Here is a 17412-nt window from a genome sequence, read left to right on the forward strand (position 1 = left end):
TCCAGCTGTGATTAAACCTGGGGGGGGGTTGCAATACATTGTTAATAGAACAGTGTGTACTGTTGGTAGGATATTTTTTGCCTGCAAATCCCATACAACTTGATTTAATGGTTATGAATGCTGATAAGCCGTTAGTCACAACTTATTTTATTGTGATTTTTTTTTTAATCATATAGTGAAGTGTTGAGTTTTGTCACCAGATAAAACTGCTGCAGACTGTGTGATGCAGCAGCACGTTCTTATAAAGGGTTAACCCTAATCTGACACAGTGCTCCTTTGCAAGCTGCTACGCATTCTCACTTCCTCTGATAAATTTGGTGTAAAAAGCTGGTTCCCATGTGTCTGCATTGAAGTGATGACTGTTTTAAAGGGGGCCCTAGATTTCCCATTCCGTTGTGTGGGTGTTAAACCTGACATGTTTAGATTCTAAAATAACTAGGTCATTTTGTTTTTGTTATTTTCAAAGAGGTTCTGGTGCACATCAGCTGCTGTAATTCTCTATGCAATAGGCTGCATGCAGGAAGTAAGCATTTGCACCTCTAAACTGTAGTTTCATTGCACCTGAAGCTTTTGCATGCAGTAGCCTGCAATACCCTCCTCTTAATGTTGATGTGCATTGGGTAATGTACAGTGGTTTTAAAGGGACCAGTGTGTAGTTATTGAAATAATTCCTGATATAGGGGGATTGGAACTGTTCCAGAAGTAAAGGGGTTAAAAATCCATTGGTACAGCTTTAAGAAAACCAAGCTAGATTTATATTGATACAGTAATATCAAAGGCATTCGGCTTAACTGTTAAGTTCTAAGGAGTACATTTCTTTCCTCAGTAAAGCATTGTTTCCTGTGGATCACTTTGTGGTTTAAAGCCTCAGCAATAATGGGTAAAGCCTGTGTGATTATTAGGAGTGGTAATCCTGTGATTTGCTTGCTTGCCTCCTGGTGCGGCTGGAGCTTGGCTTTGCTGTGCGTAATTACAATATCAGCAGAAACAGGAAATGGGAAGGGAGCAGTCAGCTGCAGGTCAAAGGTCGGGTAAAAGAGGAAGAGGATCTGACAAGAGTGGGAACACAGAGAGAAAGAGACAGGAATGCGGGGGGATCCTACATAAATGTATCCACACATTGGGATTCTGTTTTTTTTTTTTTTTTTTTTTTATTCTATCTTGTGACGGAAATAAAAACCACAAACATTTCTGTAAATAAATACATACTATGAGAAAAACTTGCTAGGTTGAAAAGGTTTTTTTTTTTTCTGTACCTAAATAGATTTATTTAAAGAAATGTATACAGATGAACAAATACAGTGTGTGTGTGTGTGCTACCAAGCAAGAACATTGCCCAAAACCTTTGCAGGTGTTCCCTTTGGAAACTAGAGTGTGGTGTGTGTTTTATTAAATAACTGAACGCCAGGATTAGCCAACTAAGTCTTTTTAGAGAAGGCAAACTCTTTGGCTCCGAATATAGAGTGACCATTGATGTTCAGTTCATAGCCAGAGGTAGTGTAAAGATTCCCCAGCTGAAACGCACTGTCAGGCTTTCATGAAGTTTCGCTTGTTGTCGTACAGCTGGGCAGGAAGGCGGCACACACCAACTGCCCCTTCCAACCCCCTCCCTCGTCCCTCGCACCCACGTTCTCATACAAATCAACAAGCTGAGCTGGAGCTGGCTTCCCTGTGCTTGGATGAGCCGCCAGCCCGGCCAGTTCTCCTTCTGGAGGCAGTGTCTGGTGCTTTGCCATAACCCACTGATTGGCATAGCGTAGGTGAAATATTCATTTTACCTGCCTTTTTTTTTCTTCATGTTTAAAACAGAATTTAGTTATTTTCTTTAGTGTGTTATTTTGTATTGTTTTTTTTTTTTTTGCTGTTCACAATGCGTGGTATGAAAGGTTGGACGTGGGCAGCTGCAAGATGCTGCTCTGCTAATCCAGCTACTTCTTAAAGAAAAACAAAAATCCCCTGCCGTGCTGTCCAATTTAAAATAAGTTTTATTCTACATGAGTGACCTTCCTTTTTTTTTTTTTTTTTTTTTTTTTTTACTTGCCAAAACCCACAGTTATTGGAAAATGAAGCAGGATTGTGTTTATCTGATTGCTGGAAACAGACAGTAGCGTGTTGGTTTTTTTTTTTTTTTTTTTTTTTTTTGGGGGGGGGGGGGGCTGGGTTGGGACATGTGTCGGGTGCTTTTTAAATAGAAATCACCAAAGTGCTTGCAAAACAAAAACATTTTCCTCGACATGCAAACTTTAAACGTGCTGTAAATGTGGACGTGCGTAAATCATCAGATCACTGACCCAGTGTCATTTTCATGTTAGAGCATTTTGGTTTACCAAGTTTGTTTCTAATATAATTCCAATGCTGCTTTTGTTAAACAGAATCCCAAAACCAAAGAAGCTCTAGTTCTTCCACGTTTCTTTTGTACCCCTTTTGATAGGACTGCATTTGAACTCCAGCTCAGGCTTGTCTGGTGGTAAATGTTTTCTCAACTTTTTAGATGATTTTCCTTTTAACATCACCTGTAATTATTGGTGTTCTGAACACAGAACACCCTTTTGTAAAGTTTGTTATATTACTGGTTTTCCAAATATGTGTGCTTTCGTTTTTCATTTTGTACCTTGTTTCTTGAACAGACGCAACCTGACGAAGCTGTCGTTGATCTTCAGCCACATGCTGGCAGAGCTGAAAGCCATCTTTCCGAACGGACTGTTTCAGGGAGACAACTTCAGGATTACCAAGGCAGACGCCGCTGAGTTCTGGAGGAAAGCTTTCGGTGACAAGTGAGTAATTTCATCACATGCACCCTCCTTTACCAGGCTTTCCATTTAATATTGCTATGCATGCTGACTAAAGTGCTGTGATACAGATGCTGCAATGAATGGATTTCACTGATTTATCGATTCTCATGGCTTATTTTTCAAGCCTTCAGTTACTCATTCATTAATCGATTTCAAGTGTGCTGTTTGTCATTGTTATTTATTTCCTCCCACCTCCTCGCGTATGTATTCTGTTACTAGCATGTGCATTGTTCCAGTTGTATTTGAAGGCTGTTGTGAAGACTCCATTATTTGTCTCTTGCTTTCGAATAATGCGATAGAAACGAGGTTGAAGACCCTGAACTGATGTCCTGCTTCCCTCCCAGGACGATCGTTCCCTGGAAGATATTCCGGCAGGCTCTGCACGAGTTTCACCCAATCAGCTCCGGTCTGGAGGCTATGGCACTGAAATCCACCATTGACCTCGCGTGCAACGACTATATCTCAGTGTTCGAGTTTGACATCTTCACCAGGCTCTTTCAGGTAAGGTCCTCCGACCTTTAGTGTGCCGCCCTTCCGAGCGCCTCCGTTTCAAGGCCTGTGATGACTGTTTTAATCAAGGGTGCAGATTCTTGACTTTGAGATGCAGCCTTTAGATGAAGGAACCTTTTCACAGCCCCGTTGTTTTATCCACTACCATTTCAAAGATGCAAATATATTACATCTTTTTAAATCTCTGCTTGCCTTCGTATTTACCAACAGTTCCACCTGGTGTGCCATTGCCCTGTGGCGGCTTTGCTTTTGTTTTCTGTTTTTAATTTAGGGATGTGCAGTGGTAGTTTTACCACCCTACATGGCTTGGTGTGAATTAGCAGATGCAGATGTGTCTGCAGACTCCTATAACCCGAATTTATTCTGTTTCTTTCTTTTTTGCTTTGGTACTCGTATAAAAGCTACGACCACCGCCACTGCCCCTTCATGCGTAGCTGTGCTTGTGTTCCTGATTTTAAAGCCTCTGGGGAATGACGCTGCGTTTTTCCCTCTCACCGTGGGGCTGCATGAACAGCTGGCACACAGTTGTTTGGTTTTGGGCACATTCCAGTTAAATCAAACGTGGTGTTCTGGTTTCCTTCCAGCTTGTCTTCCTGCAACAAGGTGCTGGGTTTTGTTACATCTTCCTGTTCAGTCAGGGTTTTTTTTTTTTTTATTTTATTTAAATCTGCAACTTTCTCTTCCTAGCTTATTATATGTAGCTATAATGGATATTTTTTTTGTTTTTATTTATTTGAAATTTGACACAGTTCTTGTTTCAATTTATGATCATAAATCATTGCAAAATTGCACTTCTGTCTTTTTTTTAAATGCTTGGTTACCTGCTGCAGGTGAAGTATAAGTCCATCAGCTGAAAAAGCAGAGGAATACTAGCAATATACAATAGCCTTGTTGTACCACAGCTTCTCCTTTTTGTAATGTTCCCTAAACGGAGGACGCTCCTAAGCAGTGATCCGTGGGCCTACTGTCTTGTTTTAATGCACGGAAGTATAGCTGCTGAAAAGATCCACATTTTAGCACAGGTTGTATGAAAAGTAATTGTTTGATTTCAAATGAGTGTTTTAATCCAGTTGCAGGGATGTGGTCCAAATCTGTTTGCCAAGTGTTTGTTTTTAGAAAACAGCTCTTATGTTGGTGATTTGTTGTAGATGCAGTGGTGTTGACTCGCTTCTTTTCATCTAAACTCTGAACATTGTTTTAACTGACCGTTTCTGCATTGTGACGCATTGTTTCACCACTTCCATTGTACTTTATTCTGAATGTGTGATTTGATTGTGCATGCCTGTCATGTTGTTCCTGTTTCCTCTTGTGTGTTCCCTTGACAGTTTGAATAACTCAATCTTTGTCATGTTGAGTCACATTTAAAATGATTATCCAACCATTTTGAAGTACCAGGAAATGCAGGACTATTTGCTGTGGTTGTCACTTTAGTTACAGCTCACTGGTAGATATACTGGGTTAGATTATTATTATTTTTATTTATTTATTTATTTTTAAGTCTTCTTTTAATGAGAAACGTCAAAGTCTTCTTGCCAATGTCTGATTGTTTAAAAGCAGACAGGCTCCCCATTTTGAGATAGAGAAGTTGGTAACAGCTGTTCCTCGCGGTTTTAAAACCAGGTTTGAAAAAAATAAAAATACAGTGACTGTATCACACGATACTGTGGCAATCCAGAATGACAATTCTTGACCGCCTGCAGATTTCTCTTTGACAGCTGAAAACTCCTTTCTGTTAAGCCTTTCAAAATATCTGTCATGTCTGGTAAAGCAGTTTCTCAGGAGGGAAGAGGGTGGACTTTGAGCATCCTATTTTTAGCAGGTGTCTTGAATTTAGTCTTTTGCCTCTTTTTGATTTTTATATTGCTGTATTGATCTTCCAAAACCTCTTTCCCTTAGAAGAAGTGGTTGCTCTTTTTCTGTACCTGTATTTAAACGGGGAGGAAGGGAAACACAGTTGTTGGGCACGGTTGTTGAAAGATTAGGAGTAGCGCTTCAGCAGTACAAAGAGGAAGCTGTTTTAGTATCATTTAAATAATGTAATGCTTGAGAAGGGAGAAGCTACTAAGAGTTTCTTTATAGCAGCTGCAGAAGTATTTCAAGTTGGACACTGCTGGCTGGTAGCTGTACTTTCACAGCTTTGTTTTTTGGAAACTGGACTTGCTTACAGGAGACTGTCGAGCTGTGATCGGCACGCACACTTTTATAGTATAGTCCTGTGGGGTGACTGGTGAGTTTGCAGTCCTGTACAGCACAGATTCACGATTGGGTTAAAACTCCTGAGAGAGTTGGGAGGACAAGCACGTTGACTAGTGTGATCTTTTAGATCCGTTCCTGTGGTGTTGACTGGCTCTTCTGAATGCTGTGCGGTCGCTTCTTCCTGGTTGAAGGCTGCTTCTGCTTTTTAAATGTACGTGTCGATTTGGACAATAGTTGGTTTGTTTTTAAAGAGGAGAGACTATGGGTTCTGTGTTCTATTTTACCGAAGTAACTCTTACTGTAAAGGGATGTTGAAACATCTACTTCCCGTGTTGAGAAACATGTGTTGCTTGTTGCCTTATAATACTGTCTGCAGCCTGTACACAAAAATGTTCAAGCAGACAACCTGAAATGGGCCCCTAATTCAGGTGAAAATTAATTGTGCTTAATGTTACTTGCGTGTGATAGATGGATGGGATATTTTATTTGTATTTCCTTACTCTCCTAAGCTTTTCACTAGTTGGAGTATAGTTATGCTGCACCGATGAGCCCCAAACAGGGCGAAACATATCTGCAGCTGCTTTACTCTGACGTTTTTAAAATGCTGTGAATGTGGAAGCCTTTTGGCAAGTTTCACGCAATTTTGATTGGCTCTTGTAATGCTGAAATTTGCATATCCTGATTACCCATAATTGTATAGTTACTGCTTTCTCTCACCTCAACTCAAAAGCTGTGTGTGTGTGTGTGTTGTATAAAATGTATTTATTCTTTCTGTGTGTAAGTTATGGATGAGCATTTAAAGATTTGGTAAAATTCTAGATCTATTTATTTATTTATTTTTTTAATTCCCCGCCTTTCCATAGCCATGGTCATCCTTGCTCCGAAACTGGAACAGCCTGGCAGTCACGCACCCTGGCTACATGGCCTTTCTCACATACGATGAGGTGAAGGCCAGGCTCCAGAAATTCATCCATAAACATGGCAGGTAAGACTTCTTCAGACCTGACACCATTGACAGCCTCAGCTGCTGTGGTCTTTCTTTTAATATGAAATGTAGATATATATATATATATTTTAAGATAGAGTATCAGTTATAGTTGGAATTACAGTGTTCATACCTATTTGTCACATACGTATGAAAACAAAGTTATTGTGCTCACAAATGCCTCGCTCCTATATCCACCTCAGCTTTCTTTACCCATGCTTGCATATGCTTTCTGCCCTTAGGGCGATGCCTATCCCAGTACGTACCTTTCTGCATGAGTTGTGCTTTTCCAATTGGTGTTGTCATTGAGTGGATTCTAGGCTATTGCAGCCTACTTTTGCATGAGTTCTGGCCTCTGATTGGTGTGGCTAAAGAAAAGAATATATAGCCACAGAAGTGCTTGCCCTAATTGTAACGAGCCTAGGGAACAGCCTGGCCACGGGGCGTGTGCTGGAAGATGTGTGGATGTAGGTCATGTGCAATTATAAATGATATCCTTAGCGATTCTGTCTTTGCTGTTTTTTTCTTCTTTTAGTTATATATTCCGGTTGAGCTGCACAAGACTGGGTCAGTGGGCGATAGGATATGTCACGGCTGATGGAAATATTCTCCAGACAATCCCTCACAACAAACCTCTGTTCCAGGCCCTCATTGACGGCTTCAGGGAAGGATTGTAAGTCTCAAAACATCAGAAGGAATTAAAATTCTAACTAAGCTGCCAAAACGTTTTGTGGGATCTGCCAACGATATTAAATTACTGGCAGGGCCAAGACTTTTTGTTTTTGCTGATCACGCTTCTGTGCATCAACACAGGCTTGCCACCACAAAGATCTTGGGCATGCTATAGTCTGATATCAATGGAACAAACAAACCATTTTTCAAAACTTGTATCTACTGTGTTTTAATTGTTACAAAGCCTGAAATGCAGTAAACCGTTGGGTGTCGACTGTTTTTGATGTAATCTTTGGGTTAAAGCACTTGTTTTGTTTCCCTGTCAGTTATCTGTTTCCCGATGGACGCACACAGAACCCCGACCTCACTGGGCTGTGCGAGCCCTCTCCACAGGATCATATCAAAGTCACGCAGGTGTGTGTTCTGCTTACGGTTTCTTCTACAATGCCCTGTTGTAAAATATGTCCTCATGTTTGTGTGCTTGTGTGTGTATGTATGTATGTATTTCACTTGTAGGGTTCAAATAAAGGCAGTAACCCAGTTTTCTACTAGGGTACATTGGCAGTATTGTTAAATTTAAGTTTTTTGTTTTTTCAGGAACAATACGAGCTGTACTGTGAAATGGGCTCCACCTTCCAGCTGTGTAAGATCTGTGCGGAGAATGATAAAGATGTGAAGATCGAGCCCTGTGGGCACCTCATGTGCACATCCTGTCTGACAGCGTGGCAGGTCAGTGTTTGATGTGATCCTGGGAGGTGGGGGGGGGTCCTTTAGGCCTTGGGGTCGCTGCTTCTTGCACTGGGCTGTCACAGTAATGAACTCTGGTAGCTGAGTGGGTGGATATGCAGTGAAGCCCATGTATGGAGCCTGATTTTCAGCATAGCAGACAGCTCATTTAGTCTCTGAACCAGAAGCCTCGTACGCTTCTTAGAAAGGAATTCTGATGTGAATTTTTCAAATACAAATTTTAATTAAAAAAAAAATGTTGCTGTATGAAATGATTATTTTGGAGTTGTTATGCCAAATAGCTGATATCTTAATAGAATGGGACTATTAAAATTGAAACTAACCAAAATGCAGCAATGCCTAGTGTTATCCATATTGGAGTGAACTTGTTGCCTCTATGAGACATGTCAGTCAGGAGGATGCAGTCTGTGTGGTCCAGTTCAATGACAAGACAGTTCCTTTTAATTTTGTGGTTTTAATGGTGTGTGTTTTTTTTTTTTATTTTCTTCTCTGAAGGAGTCCGAGGGCCAGGGCTGCCCGTTCTGTCGCTGTGAGATCAAGGGCACGGAGCCCATCGTGGTGGACCCCTTCGACCCCAAGGATAACAGCGGGGGCTCCTTCAGCAGGGCGTGGTTCAGCACGGAGGGGGCCCCCTCCCCCAACTATGACGACGATGATGACGACAGGCTGGAGGACCCCCTCTTCATGATGAGTAAACTGGCCTGTTCAAAGGTATGGGATGAACATGTAACTCATGATACTGATAGCTCTGATTTTGTGCTAAGGTATGGGAGCACTTTGGCTGGTGGTGTACTGTAATGCTTATTTTTAACTTTCTTGTTAATTTTACATTTATAAACAAAACATTTTATTAAGTTTAAACAAGATAGCTTTGACTAGCAGGACCTGATTCTTTGCATCCACCAGTATGTCACGCCTACGTTTGTATATGGACAGGAGTTGGATGTAGGTCCTAGAGGCCCACTTTTTTTCATGACGCAGATGGCTCGGATTTTGCATTTACAACTTTGACTGACTGGGGTTGCAAATTACTTAAATATGTGTCTCCTTTGATATTTTCCCTCTCTTAAGGAGGAGCGCCCCCCATCCCCCATGTCTCTGGCCCCCCAGGCTTCCCTGCCACCTGTCCCTCCTCGACTGGACCTGCTGCAGCACCGGCCTTGCAACCCCCCTGGTGCCTGCAGCCCTGGAGCCACCTCCAAGGTAAGCACCAGCCTGCTCCCATCAACAGCTGTACAGTCTGGGTGTTTAAGTGTGCTAGCCCATTGTTTGATTATTCACGTCTGCAATAGCATCCAGGAGTCTTGCATTTGATCCAGAATGCCCTTTTTTAATTTTTTTTATTTTTTTTTTTTTAAATTAATTTAAAAAACATTTGTACAGTCATTTTCATTTTACCATTTACTGAGAGGGGAATCTTCGTGATAATTAGAAGAAAAAAATGCAGCAATACAAATCATCTCTCTCTTTCTCTATCTCCATCTCTCTCAGGCCTCCTCTCATCACAAGGACAAGCCTTTGCCCCTGCCCCCTGCTCAGCGAGACCTCCCTCCACCCCCTCCCCCAGACCGGCCGCACTCCGCAGGGGGAGATGGTCGCCTCCAGAGACGCCCCCTGCCCGTTACCCCCGGAGAGCTGCCCCGGGACAAGCTTCTCCCAACCCCCCCAAACCGGGGCGGAGCGGACTGGCAGCCCCGGCCTGTCCCCAAAGCCCCTGTCCCCTCCACTGTCCCTGTCCAGCTTCCCAACCCTGTGGACTGGCCAGGGAGAGAGTTGTCCAACAGGCACTCCCTTCCCCTGGCACTGCCTTCTACCATGGACGCCCGGCCGGAGACACAGAGGCAGAGCAGCGCGCTAAGTCTGGACAACCAAGTGGTAGGAGACTGGGGGCTTATAATGGGTTTTATATCCAGGGTACATTCGTAGCTCTGATTTGCAAGTGGGACAACTGAAGAGGTGGTGTATTGTTTTTCTCCTAGGATATAACAAGATAAAAGCAATCTCTTAGACAAAGCTATCGGCAAATTACCAAGGTTAAATACCAATTAGGAAACATTGCATCGTTCGGCGTTGGCAGAAAACACTGTCCATGAATTTGCTGCCTATACAATAGTATTGCTTGCTGTAATAAAATGTATTGCTCTGTTCACAAAACTTATGCGTGATATGTAAAGGCTGTGTTTTTTAAATGTTTGTTTTAGTTTGGTATCCATTAAACTCTTCTGCACTGTTAAAGAAGCCCAAATGTATTTAATGTCAGGCTGACTTTGCTTTGAAGTCTGTTGTAATTAGTCTTTTGAATTATAGATTTAATGGGGCCCAATAACTATAAAACAATTAATTGTAAGAATGGTTTTGTCCTTTGAAGATCGCTGGACAATGTAACCTTGCTGCAGCCTCCTTCCACACTATCCCTGTGGGTTTTAGGAGTACAGAAGGAACACTTAATATAAGTCTTGGTGATCTTCTTGTCTCTCAGAACTTCAGCACTGGTGCCTCGGTGAGTCAGGAGTATGATAACCCCAAAATGAAGCCGTCTGTCTCTGCCAATGCAATCTATGCCCTTGCAAGCAGGTATGAAGTCTCTCGTCGCACGGTTCTGTCTTTTTAAGCATTATGACATTTTGTCTATAAAGTGTCTGCTCTAAATGAAAGTGTGCTCCTGGGATTCGCAGTACTCCTTTCATAAGTGGAGAGGACAACCTTTGCACTGAAGCTTAGTAACTCTGAACTACTTCTACAGAGTAGATGTTGGTTGCTTGCCTTGCTCATTTCTCTCTGCATGCTTAAAGAAGGCACAGCGGGACATTTATCAAGATCTTGCAGCCTGCACCATTTTTGAGAAATAAATTAAGCTGGTCATTTCAGGCAGTAGCAACAACCCAGAACATGAATCTACTGTATTAATACCCAATAGGTCTAATTAAGTACTCTCATTGTAATCCATGCTTTTCAAACCATTTCTACGGCTCTTGCATTGCAGTTTTATATTAAGAGCCATCAGATCTCGTTAGGGACATGCGTAAAGAAAGGCCCGTAATGAGCTATTATTGGAAAGCTAGTAATGCTTTCTGTTTTAGAAGTTTTAAAATGATGGATGATTAATTGATAGCACTGGGGATGGCTCTTGGGAACTGTGTCCGCAGCATCACTTTCATTCCTGTGCACAGACCACAAATAGATTGAGGATTAGTTGTGCAAAGATCTGGCTTGTTAATCTCAGTGCCCATATTTGTATGCACGCTTAAAGAAGGCATAATGGGATGCATTTATCAAGCGTTGTTGAGAACGAAATTAAGCTGCTGGTTTAAAGCAGCAACAAAACCCCCTTGAAGTAATGCACTATATTACCCAGTGTGCCTAATTAAATACACACATTGCAATAGAATGTAATCACTCCTGTTCCTATCCGTGCACAGACCGCTGCCTGCTCTGAAATCCCTGGCAGCTGAAGACGCGTCGGACGAGGAATCGGAGTACATGTCTCCTTCTTCACGGCCAGCGTTCCCCCCGCCAAACACAGCCGTGCCTGAGCTCAACCACAGAGTGAGCCAGCCTGCCACTCGCAACTCCAGGTGAGGAGTTACGCTGAAATCTGTTCTTCATAGCCTTGTCTGCCTTTACAAGCAAACTCCCAGTCGTATGCAGATGTGCCTGCTGCTGCATTGTAAAAAGAGCTGTGTATTTGTGTGTAACTAAAATGAATAACCACCTACATGTTTGTAAATGTACTTGGTTTTTTGGTTTTTTTTTTTTTATATATAAATGTGACAATGTCTTGTCTGCTCTTGTCGTGACGGGTCTAATACGTAAATCTCAAGATGTAAACCAAAATGAACCCAAGTCAATGAAAGCACTCTGTTTGCCTGGACATCGTTTCAAATGGTAGGCGTAAGGATTGGTTTACAGTGCAGAAGGTAGCATAATAAACTCTGCCAGAGGAAAGAAAACCCTTCTGAAATGATGTGAAATACAGGGCAGCTTGTTCAGTGGGCTCACATGGCAATGTTCTTTATTTTCACACACCAGGATCACATGAATGAATATCTCTGATCAGTTTTGATTCCATTTCTAGTGTTTTATTATGTAGAATTAGCGTTTTATAATTTAACAAAAAAAAAAAAAACACCTCCTATTGTTTTAATAAAAGGAGCCAGATCTGAGTGCTTCTGGTTTCACTCTTTCACGCTTGCAACAATACTAAAGGGGTTTGTGTGCATTACTGGACAATGGTAAGCAGCAGAGATGGTTCTAGTTTGAATGATTTTCAGTAGCCGAGGTATATGGATCCCATATAACAGTGTTGTTGAATTAAATCTTGTCTTTCTCATGTTGTTCTATTGACAGACTCGCAGTGAGCGAGATGGAAGTGGAGGGTCCCCAGATGTACGAAGCCATGTATAACATTCAGGCCCAGGCCTTATGTCCTAGCACGCAGCAAGCCAGAGACTCTGGTAATGTAATTTTATTTTCTTCACACAAGGACTGTATGAATAATCTAGCTACGCCGTCCAAGAAATGAGCGCTGCCCTGGGCTCCCGTGTGTAAAGGAGTCTGGAACGCCATTGTTTTAAAACTCCAGAGAAGGAAGCCAAGGAGAGATGAAACCAAAGCGTGTTTACTGAACAGGGAAATTCGGGGTCCACAGGAACCATTCCATTTTGGTGTCCTACATACTTGAGAGAACTGAGTGGGTGGGGGGCGTGATGGGCTGATGACTGTGCTCTGAGTTTGAATCCAGCTGGCAGTAGAATTTGTTTGGTTTGGTTGTCTCTGTTCATGTACTATCGATTCAGAATGCTGGGAATTTGTTTCCCATCAATGCAATAGTCTGATGTGTAATGTTTGCAGTTTCCAAATTGTGTGACTATACAGTGAGTGTTCTTACGACGATGTGTTGCCTACATTCACTTGTTTAAAAGAAACGATACAGTAGTTTCTGGCTTTACAGGTTTTACTCTTAGCTTTATTACACATCCGAGATCACCTTTCAGCTTAGTGTGTCTTGTGTAGAAGTTGCATTCAGTTACAGTACAAGACGGGTTAATATTTTGTTGTTGTTTTTCTCCCTCTAGACTATACAGATCTGCCCCCTGCTGTTGCTGCCTCTGCCAATGGTCTGGGCCCCCTGCAGATTGACAATGATGATGAGGAGGAGAAGGAGGAAGAGGAGGAGGAGGAGGAGAATGGGTACGATTTCCCCAAGCCTCCCCTGCCCTTGGCTCCAGCCAGACGCACACTGTCTGACATCTCCAGCGCCACCTCAGCCTTCAGCAGACTGTCTATGGACAGTGATGCGGCTTCTCCTAGTACCGGTAAGAATAAAACTTGCCTTTGTGAAAGTGCGCTGTCTCTGTGTTAAATCAGCTGGACATTTCCGCATTTATGCTTGCTTGTTGGATAGCAAGAAATAAAAATAAATAAATAATACACCTATAAAAAGCACTACAATCTAAAACCCATCTATATAATTAATGAACTCAAAACATACGTACAAACAGTCTTAAAAGCAGTGATAATTCATTGACGTTTATAAGGAAAGCCAGGTTACAGAAGCAGCAAAAGTGAATGACCACTTTCCTTTTTGCAGCACTCTATAGATTCACTGTTTCTGCTAACCAAAAATGAATAACCTTGTCTGTACTCTCGGTAGCTTTTGCAGATGGCAGTCAAGTACCAGAGAGACCACCCAAGCCTTTACCTCGCCGGATAAACTCGGAGCGTCGGCCGAGCCTTGTCCCCCAGAACAGTAGCGGAGGTGCGGCGAACCCCCTCGTCTCCAGCGAGATAGACAACCTAATGAGCCAGGGCTACTCCTATCAGGACATTCAGAAGGCACTGCTGATTGCGAAAAACAATATCGAAATGGCCAAGAATATCCTGAGAGAATTTGTCTCCATTCCTTCCACGGCCCACATCCTCACGTAACCCGGCTTCTCTGATTCCTCTCCCCGTCTCTTTCTTTCTGTGTCTCTGTCGGTCCCATACTGCTTGTAAGACTGCCTCTGCAGCAAAGCTGACTCCAGCTTGCCCGCTCAAACCCACAGACCGGGGTACGGTAGCTTAGAGTAGCGGGGTTCTGAAAATATATAGTATTACACATCCCCACATGTTGCCACAACTGTTTAAATAACGTACCTGTATTTTTTTTCTTTTCATTGTCAACATCCTGACAGCTTTGTACACTTACAACTTAGTCCGTTTCAAAGCTCTTTTCAAAACGTCCACTCTAGTGCACCAATAGTGTCAGAATTATTGCCCACGTTGCCAAACAGGTAACTCGGCAATAACGATCCACGACGTGGTACGGAACAGAAATGCCAGAGCACTTGTTATGTTCATTTTGAATTTTTTAAAATGTATCGCTCTTCCTGCAGTGATTTAGAGGACAGATCTCAAACCCTAGTGCTCCAGAGCGGACGTTTTGAAAAGAGCTTTGAAACAGACTTTAAAGTGTAAAAAGTGGTTGGGATTTTAACAGCGAAAAGAAAAATAACAAGTACGTTATTTAAACAGTGTAGCAGCACGCGGGGACGTGCAACGCCGTATTTTTTTGGAACCCCGCTGCTTACTCTTTAAGATTCTGGCTTTAAAGGGTTTTGATGCTTGATGTAACAAAACAAAACAGCTCCATTCCAGCATTTCAGGTTCAGACAGCTATAGAAGGTATAATTTAATAAAATCATCATCTATATTTTGTTAATAACAAACATAAGATTAACATTGTATATTGTGTGCAACTCAAAGGAGGCCAGCCTCCTACAGACGAGTCTGTTCTGGGAGCAACACCATCTCCTCAAAGGTAGTAGAGACTTTGTGCCTCTATGACTGTAGAAATGTCCCTTACTGCAGTTCTTGATTCATCTCTTTTGTCCTGTTGCATGGATGGATGTGTTTATAAAGCTAGCTGTTTTTGAAAGGCAACAGTAACGCAAGTGGATCTGAACCCGCTTTGAAGTCCCTCAGCCCATAATCTGCATCCTGTGTGCAATGCCTTGTTTTCTACACGTCCTTTTTAATGGGTCGTTCTTTAAAGTGTGTATGGAATGTGATTGGTTTTGAAACCAGGTTGGTCTGCACACCTGGTGCATTGTCCTCTTGCTCTGAAGCTAGAGTGGAGACTGGGAGGACATCATAAAATAGCTGTTGGGTCCTTTTAAAAACAAAACAAAAAAAAAAACATTTAGTGTTGAGTATTTTTGTTTTAGAGCTACCAATAAGAAGTGCTGGGTTGTCATTCTTGGCTTGAGCCATCACCTCAGATGTGTCTTTTTTTTTTTTTTTTTTTTTTTTTTTTTTTTTTTTTAGAAGCAAATATTAATTTAGGGGGAGTCAAATGTATGAAGTAAGGGTCTAAAGCTAATGAATGAAATGCACTCAAAGTAGAAAGTATTTATGCTAAACTGGAGGCTGCTGTGGTGGTTATATGTACACAGTATCAAGTATGTGATGTGTGACCCTTTTTTGTTTCAATCTGGAAGCATTACTGCCATCTCCTGGCTATATCACAGTACTGCATTACCCGTGTGGAGGAACTGTCTGCTTGAAAAGACCAAATTACTAGAAACTAACCTTTTTTTGCAAGCCTCCTACATAAACAAATAATTAGTCTACCAGGAAAACAACCTAAATTGCTGAGATGAGAACTTTTTGTCAGCATGTATCAGCTGGTGTAGGGTGAGGGTTACGAAGCAGAGAGGTGTTTCTGGAACGGACTCCAGTGTGACTGCAGCAGGCGGGGAGTATTGTGCAGTACTCTGAACCCTTGATGTACTGCACTGCCTGGGATTCAAGTTTCATGAGCACTTTCCCTCTACTGGCTAATGCTTGAGCAGTGTAGGGTAGGTACAGTACATGTTGTAGGGAGTCCAGCCCGTTCAGATCACCCTCCTTTTAAAAATAAAATAAAAACAATACAAAAATAGATCATTTGCGAGACTGCGAAGTTATACAAATAACTTCGTTGATCCCATTTCAGGAAAGCATAATATCCCCCCAAAATTTTAAATAATATCCATGAGACTTAAATATTACTAAAATACTAATCCAGGCAATTCATAAACATGTATTTAGAAATATTGCACCGCTGAAATGTGTTGTTTATGGTTGCCATTTAATGGTGAGAAACATAATGATTGGCTTACTGCAGGTTGTATATAGAGATCATGTTTGTACAGTATAGAATTTCTAATTAACTTTCCCCCCACAAAATGCCTTAAGTGTTCATATTTTGTAGTTTTATCTTAAGTGACAGTACTGTTTTTGTTGGTGTCGTGTAGCGTACTTGAAAATTATATTCATTTGTAATTCTGAAATGCTTTAGACAGGTGTAGTGAAGTGATGCTTTGTTCTGTGTTGGGCTCCTATGCTATTAACCAGTTTTCAGTCTGTCATAACTTGACTTTTGGACCCATCAATACATTTTGTTGCAGCACACCAAAGAAACTGCTGCCTTCTTTAGTATAGATGAGATGTTTTTTTAAAACAGTCAGTTTTAAACATTTCAATCTAGCGTATGGGAGCATGGATTTAAGACGACAGACACAGCTTGAAAAAAATAGATTAAATCGCCCCACTTCACTTTTAATTCTTGCTTTTTTTCTTTTCAAAACACTGTAACCTTAAAGAACAATTGCAGTCATCTTTTAAATAAGACGCAAGTCGTTGACTTCCATCTAAATTATAAATACAAAGAAGCAGCGATGCAGTAAGATCCCTGCAAAGATAAACTACGCTGTTCATGCATGCATTTGGCTATTTTTATTTTTTTTTTTGTTTTTGTTTTATATTTGCCTTACAAATAAATAAATCATGAAAGCAAACTATGACATGCAGGCTGGCTTTTGTGGTGCATGGGTAAGTAGAGTGGGATTGCTCTGGTTAGGGTTCCTCTCAACTGGAATATTCTTTGCTAGAGTTTCTTGCTCAAGTTGACTACACTTGCTGATATGTGCATTGGTACTGTGACTTTAAATATTAGGGTGTAATTTACTGATGTGTAGAATATAAGTGGTCATTTTGTTTTGTCCTGTGTTTGTTGCAGTTAACGTTTTTAAACTTTTTCTGTGTAATAACACTGTGTGAGGTGCCAAGCTTCATTCTTTTAAACTGTTTGCTCCAGCCGGAGTGGGGTCTAGCTAGAAGAACGGCAGAGGGGTGAGACCTGGGGGACATTTAGTTTTGAGAAACTGACGCCTTTTTTTTGTCTAGGTATTGCTTACAAATAAAAATGAGTGCTTTGCCTCTGTATTCTGGGATACAGTGTTGGGTGTGATTGTGGTGAACGTGCCTAGCTAGACCTGCCTGCTTACCAACTAATATATACTAAACCAATTAAACAAACTCCCACAGATACAGGCTGTTTTTACAGCTTGCTGTGTTTCTGCAGAGTCATCCTCAGACTGGCCACCAGAGGGCCCTTTCTGTCTGCGTGGGAGCAGGTTCACTGTTTTGAATTAATTCATTAATTTATTATGTAATTTTTAAAATCTGACTACGTGTTCAAGGTCT

At 41.6% G+C, this 17412-nt stretch overlaps 1 protein-coding gene across 2 annotated transcripts; it reads left to right on the top strand.

Moving 5' to 3' along the window:
* Positions 1-2614: 2614 nt before the first annotated feature.
* On the top strand, positions 2615-14279 carry cbl (Cbl proto-oncogene, E3 ubiquitin protein ligase). 2 transcript variants are annotated; one of them, XM_041242386.1, is made up of 14 exons: positions 2615-2774; positions 3092-3293; positions 6362-6483; positions 7019-7156; positions 7482-7569; positions 7753-7884; positions 8398-8613; positions 8974-9105; positions 9394-9777; positions 10382-10476; positions 11322-11477; positions 12250-12356; positions 12978-13217; positions 13556-14279. In XM_041242386.1, exons 1-14 carry the CDS (start codon positions 2665-2667, stop codon positions 13828-13830), a joined length of 2397 nt encoding a protein of 798 aa, XP_041098320.1. In that variant the 5' UTR covers positions 2615-2664; the 3' UTR covers positions 13831-14279. The 2 variants fall into 2 exon arrangements, with proteins under 2 accessions (XP_041098320.1, XP_041098321.1); XM_041242387.1 differs by having other exon boundaries at positions 3137-3293.
* The last annotated feature ends 3133 nt before the right edge of the window (positions 14280-17412 follow it).

Source organism: Polyodon spathula, unplaced genomic scaffold, assembly GCF_017654505.1.
Source record: "Polyodon spathula isolate WHYD16114869_AA unplaced genomic scaffold, ASM1765450v1 scaffolds_1277, whole genome shotgun sequence".
Taxonomy (NCBI): domain Eukaryota; kingdom Metazoa; phylum Chordata; class Actinopteri; order Acipenseriformes; family Polyodontidae; genus Polyodon; species Polyodon spathula.

What these genes read in the sequence shown, in the direction of transcription:
- cbl (XM_041242386.1), top strand. Translation starts at nt 2,665, where the DNA reads ATGCTGGCAGAGCTGAAAGCCATCTTTCCGAACGGACTGTTTCAGGGA. An exon ending in ATCTATGCCCTTGCAAGCAG is followed by an intron (nt 10,477 to 11,321) that starts GTATGAAGTCTC and finishes ATCCGTGCACAG; the next exon opens with ACCGCTGCCTGCTCTGAAAT. An exon ending in CCTGCCACTCGCAACTCCAG is followed by an intron (nt 11,478 to 12,249) that starts GTGAGGAGTTAC and finishes TTCTATTGACAG; the next exon opens with ACTCGCAGTGAGCGAGATGG.